Source organism: Artemia franciscana, chromosome 3 (genome assembly GCF_032884065.1).
Source record: "Artemia franciscana chromosome 3, ASM3288406v1, whole genome shotgun sequence".
Classification (NCBI taxonomy): Eukaryota; Metazoa; Arthropoda; class Branchiopoda; order Anostraca; family Artemiidae; genus Artemia; species Artemia franciscana.
In genome coordinates, this window is record NC_088865.1 from 39,995,239 (window position 1) to 40,001,708 (window position 6,470).

At 36.4% G+C, this 6,470-nt stretch overlaps 1 protein-coding gene across 6 annotated transcripts in view; it reads left to right on the forward strand.

Annotated features, from left to right (window-relative positions):
* LOC136025260 (eye-specific diacylglycerol kinase-like) overlaps positions 1–6,470 on the forward strand; it is a 266,512-nt gene that overhangs the window by 144,498 nt on the left and 115,544 nt on the right. For all 6 annotated transcript variants that reach the window (XM_065701114.1, XM_065701112.1, XM_065701109.1 and 3 more), the window contains exon 7: positions 857–1,031. In XM_065701114.1, the coding sequence (XP_065557186.1) occupies positions 857–1,031 (175 nt within the window). The remainder of the gene's footprint in view (positions 1–856; positions 1,032–6,470) is intronic.

Below are 6,470 nucleotides of genomic sequence, written 5' to 3' on the forward strand. Positions count from 1 at the left end.
TAAGCTTGAGGCAAAACAGGATAAACTTATCAAAAACTATAATTTTGAAAATACTCTCTTACATGGAGAAAAGATATCCTTTCCATTTTACCCCTGTTTTTTATTCATTTGCACGCATTAAATAACCTAATATAGATTTTTGTCAGCAAACACAGCTTTATCCGAAAACGAATATATTCTTGAAAAAAAAAAAACCTGATGTTCGGCTCGAATCCTTGAACTTGAGTTATAGGGGTATAATGCCATGACCTGGGCTAGGCCAGCCGAGTTTGATGTTTGGTTTCAATCTTTGCTGCATAAATATACGCCAGTAAACTCGTTTCCGTTAACGGATATCCATACAACATTCTCAATCTATACGTAATGTGTAGTAGAATTTGATTCATTTCATTTTATTTGTAAGTAGAAAGTCAGTGTTGTCATTGAAATATTTACTTATTTTGACACCTTTTTTCAATCAATTTTTTTTTTCAAAGTTACCTTGTTGGTTTAGCAGAATCTTGGTTAACTGTATGTATCCTTGCAAAAATATGGAAATACGGGAATTTTCCCTTAATACCTCTGCGAAGGACCTTCTTAGGAAAACTTGGTCATGAAAAGTATGTTTTTAAACATGCAATTAAGATAGCATGCAGTTGCTGGTTAAAATTATTTTGAATTAAAATTCCATTTTGCGCTACAAGTAAGTAGGATTTGTGGGGGAGAATTGCGGAGAGGGGACTTCTCTAAATTTCAATGAAGGTTACAAGATTAAAAAACTTTTGAGACTTCCGTCGCCAAAGGCAATAAAATTTGTCAAAACTAAAGTGGTGTGAGAAACGCCGAGGATTAGTTACTAACTATAATTGTTTTACAGATTAGACTTATTCAAGAAAGTACCTGGTTTACGAGTTCTGGCATGTGGTGGTGATGGTACTGTTGGATGGGTTTTATCCATATTAGATAAGATTGGCTTTAGCCAACCTCCACCTGTTGGTGTGCTACCACTTGGCACTGGCAATGACTTGGCAAGAGCTTTAGGCTGGGGTGGTGTAAGTATATTCGTTCTTATCGTATAGATGGCTAGATGCGCTTTCACAGATTCACAGGACTTCGACCCGCAGAAGGCAATGCTGTCAGAGCATTTTTTCTGGGGCTTGGGCTAGGTATGGAAAATGTTCCAAAGCTGCCAGTAGCAGAATTCGACAGAATTCCAAAAGCTTCTGATACTTTAGCAGCACAACTTGTGTTTTGACAGCTTTTCTTTGAGCAAAAAGTATTTTTGCTCAATGAAATGGTGAAAATGGTATTTTCAGACAAGATCTGCCAACAAATTTGAAAATTGCCAAGTAGCATTGCTGCTTTGCTATCCCACTTTTTGCACGGCGGGTGGGGGCTCACAAACACAAAAAGAGTAAACTTTTATGCGTTGATGCACTTCCCATCGCTGCCTCGCCTGACATTTCAACACTACTGAAATAATTGCCAAAATATTTGCTAAGCTGTTCTCAAAGGGAGGATCAGCTGGGTGATTTAAGCCAGGAAGATCAAAGAATGATTGAGCACACAGTGTCTAAATGTCTTAATTTGTTTTGACCTTTTATTGGCATAAAAAGTGAACACAACTTCAAGGTTATCTTTTGGCATACTTCTTCCAGGCCTTGAGTCCAGGCAAAGATGTTACCAGGACTTGAGCTGGGTTCTTAAGCCAAACTTGGATGTTTTTCAAACTCAAGCCATGGGTTAGCTCTCCTCAAAGTGTTTTCGAGTCATATAAGTAGGGGCTTGGAAACACATTCTCGGACCCTAAATCGTCTTGCAGGTCTGTTTTAAATTTTTTTAATGCCCCATTTTCATTTATACGAGTTTCTCTTCTGACGGGAAATTGGGTGGTTTTGGAGCTGGAAAACAGTGGATGCAAGTAAGAAATGAAGATACCTTCCTGAGACAATATGAACCTGGGTCTATTTCAGAAAATTCGTTTTTTTTTAGGTTTTATTGAAAACTATATGTGTTTAGAACAGGACCAGATACAGATACATCTATTATTAAAAAAAGAAAGAAAAAAAAAAAAAACTATTCGCCATTCGCCTGCCAAGAAAGGCAATGAAAATGAACTAGGATAACAGAAACGCGACTTATCGATATACCACTTTCCCTCATCAAACAGTTCGTGGTAACGAACTGTAGTAAGGAGCGACCCGGCTCAATAGTAACCAAAACTCTAAAAAATTTAATTTTGATGCCAGTTACATGAAAAGAATCGCATTTTAATGCTGATTTTAAATATTTAAGTCTCATCAAGATTAGTCTTACCAGTCAAAAGTTACGAGCCTGAGAAAATTTGCCTCATTTTAGAAAATAGGGGGAAATACCCCCTAAAAGTCATATGATCTTAACGGAAATTATACCATCAGATTCAGTGTAACAGAGAACCTTGTTGTAGAAGTTTCCTCCTCAATGCCCCGCTCTTTATGCTAAAGTTTTTTACTGTTTTAAAATGTAGAGTTAAGAGAAAGAGTCAAACTTTAGCGTAAAAAGCCCCCTTTCATATACGGAGTAATTTCTGTTCGTTTCAAGTTTTAATATCTCTCCTTACTTTCATTTAAAAAAACTTTTTTTTGTTTGTTTAATTGTATTAAGATTTGCAAGTATCTGATTCAATAAGAAGGATTACAGAATATAGGGATCGCATGTAAGTTATTAGAAGAATAGTTTTTTTTTCATGGTAATCTTCCTATCCGAAAGGTCACAAATTGAGATTTAATCTTTGTGCTTTTAGGTTATATTTTCGAACAATTGAATTTGTAATTTGGCTAAACAAATACAATCATACTTTTAATATTTTCGGGATTAGCTTGCTATGGGAAATATATTTAACATTACCGTATATGTTCAAAAATTGCTAGTTTGCATAAATTATTTCATATATGGGAGAGGGGGGGGGGTTGAAGCCTGGCACTCCACACTCCCCTCCCCCCCCTTTAGCTATGTCACAGTAATAGAAATTGCCTGTTAAAACTGCAAACGAATAAAAGGAATATAAGGAGTGAAATTTTTTTTTTAAATATAACTAACTATTATTTTACTAATAATAATACATTTTTCGTTTTTGACAATCATTCATAATAAAAGCAATATTGGAAATAGATAGTGAAAATTTTGAAGCACTTTGAAATCAAAACTTAAAAGGAACAAACAAAAATTGCCTAGTTGCTTTTGTCCATGACAAGAATAACCCACCAATTTGGTTAGTGAGGCCGAGGAGGCGCCCATTCTCCATCACCTTGTGTACATCTCAGAACGCCACGTGCGCTGCACAGTTCTCTCATGCTTGGTACAGCTCCCGCCACGATTGGCACAGTTTCCACTACACTTGGCATAGCTTCCGCCACGCGTGGTACGTTCCATCTGGTGTACGTGATTTATGGAAGTGGTCATCCCTCGAATTAGACTACACATGTTAAGGCCTAGTTGATAAATTATTTAAGAACTCTGTATAAGGCAATGTTATATAGTTGGGGGGGTGGTGGATGCTATTAAACCCCTTCTCCCTTGAATCCGCGTAGACTTTGATATAAATGCTAGTTTTAGTTTATTGCTGACGCTCGCAGCATAATTTGGCACTTAATTTGACACATATTAAGTAATCTCTCTCTTTTTTTCTAATATCTACATCTTCTTTTTTATGCTCTTAGCCGCATTGCACTTAGTCATTTACAGGTTTTCCTTTATTTGATTCTAAGTTAACATGACATTTATGAGCACGAATTGTCTTAAACTAATATATTAACCCACCGAAAATTATCACAGCTATTGGGGATCTAAGTGACATTAAGATATCATTCTTCTTATTCAATTAGGATACAAGAGGATTGTAATAGATAGAAACTCTATCAAATTTGAAATAATCGTGCGCTGGGATTGTATATAGGTAGTTATTTAATAGGATGATTGATGGAAATTTTAGTTTAAGAACCTGTGCAGATTGTGAATTATTTATTATAAGGCTTAACTGACGAATTCTCTTAATTTTTTAAAGAGACTGGAAAGAAATTGATCCTCCGAAAAATCATCCGAAATCAATGTGCTTTAGGCGATGTACTTGTTTTACATGTATATACAGTTTATGTTTTGTGTTACCAGCATGTGCCAGTCTTGCATAATCCTGTAAACAAAATGAAATATATTTATTCGGTTTTTTTGCTACTTTTATAGATATACGAGGTTCGTTCAAAGAGTATCCGTCCTTTATTCATTAAAAAAATAACTCTTAATCAGATGCAAAATTATGCACTATTTTCCTCCGAAGTAGTCCCTTTGGGCTGCCTCACGTTTCTCCCAACCCTTCTCCCACTATTGGAAGCAGCGCTAGATTGCCTCTTTTGAGATGGCACGCAGCTGATCCGTCAAATTGTGTATGATGTCTTCTCTGTACTAAAATCTTGTTCCTTCGATCGGCATCTTCAGCTTGAAAAAAAAAACCCCATAAGTCACACAGAGTCATGCCTGATGAAGCACAGATGTGCGGGTTTTTCCTGGAAACTTTATATAAAAAGTGAAGAATTGGCATGTGCGATGTCGTGATGGAATTGCCTATTGCCAGCTGCCCACGGTCCCGGCTGTGTATGTCATACAGCATCACGAAGGTGAGGCAAAACCACTCGGTAGTATTTTTTGGTGATGGTTCTGCCTTATGGTGCGCACTTGTGACGAATCACATCACTGGAATCTAAGAAGACGGTCAGCATGACTATGACATTTCTCTGGACCTGCATTGTTTTTTCTGGCCTTGGGGACGTTGGATACTTCCATCGTGATGACTACAACTTGGATTCAGGGTTTTTCCCATAAAAATAGGTCCGATTGCCAGTGATCACCGCATTGAGAGAATTAGGATCACTCTTCAAAGTCCCTAATATATCCTCTGCAATCTCAGAATGGATTTGCTTCTCATGGATAATTAGCAGCCTTACTCGAGCTTCGCTGAGATTCTCTTGAGGTCTAAATCTTCAGTTGAAATGAAATGAACGGATCCAATGCTGATGGTCACCTCGTCTTTAAGATCTCTGTTCGTGACTCGACGATCCTGCATCACCAGTGTCCTTACTTAGTCAATAACGATCTCGTTTCTGGATGTCTATGGTTTAGCAAAATGTGCTCCACTCTTCACTGATGTGCGGGCATCTTTGAAGTGGTTTACCACTCCTTTATCTGTTTGATATTTTTGGATTCGTTTCCACTTGGAAACTACCAAGCTTTGCATAAAGTTTAGTGCAGTAACTTTGTTCCAGTTTTTCTGTTATTTTCTCAAATATGCCGGCGCTTATTTACACAGCTTCACTCATCAGCCGTCTATTGTCAGCTTCTGCAGGCACGAAAAAATCAAGCATGCCCATGAGGACTGCCAACATACGTCCACCAAATCCTGACTCTCTAGTTTCACTTGTCAAGGCACCAATTTTATGACCATATATTTCAAATTTGCTCTTCACTTTCATCAGGAAAACTTCTTTCTTTTACAAGTTAATGCTTCAAAGAATGTAAGTTTTCCACCATGATAATGAGAAAATACTTCAGTACAATAGGCATAGAGTGAAGGGTGTCTTTATTTGTCCAGGGTCAGGTCTAGAACAATATCATCCCCACCCCCACTCCCCCCCCCCCAAGAAAAACACTCAGAATCTTGCTCTGAAAACGGTTGGAGTTGTCTGAAAAAAATGTACTGCATTGATATCAGGGTATCTCCGCCCCATTGCTTTAGGAAGAATCGAAACTCTACATGTCTGGTTGGTAAAGGTAATTTTACCGATGCAGTAAAAAAAAAAAAAGGAAAAAAAAAAATCCTGGAAGCTTTCTTTACCGTAAGACTAATAAAATGTTAGTTACTACCTTTCGACTGCCACGATATTGACATTCTGTTATACTAAGTTTTTACCTGTGTATGAAAGCAAAATTTATTGCATGTTAAGTTTCTTCCTATGTAAATCGTAAATGTCCGTAACTACTAGCTAATCGCTAAATTTCAGCTCTGAAAACAATTGCTTGGTATTGCACAACAGGCACCTGAAGCCATCCAAGTATTTCTATGCTGAAGAAGTTTTTTACGAATTTTCCACTGTATCTTTCACAACCGGGTGGATCAATTAAAAAAATTCAGAATTTTTGTTTGAGGGGGGGGGGGGGTGGTAAGGAACCTCGAATTTTTATGCTGAATGGAAGTTGGCAAACTATTTTTCCCTGGTCCGTATAAAGTAGCCTACCGGTTTTTTTTCGCTGTTGTTGTCCTACAAGCTCTGCTGATAGTTTTTATATAATTTGCAATTATTATCTTTTATACATGTATATATATGTAAATATATATATATATATACATATATATATATATATATATATATATATAATATATATATATATATATATATATATATATATATATATATTATATATTATATATATATATTTATATATATATATATCTATATATATAT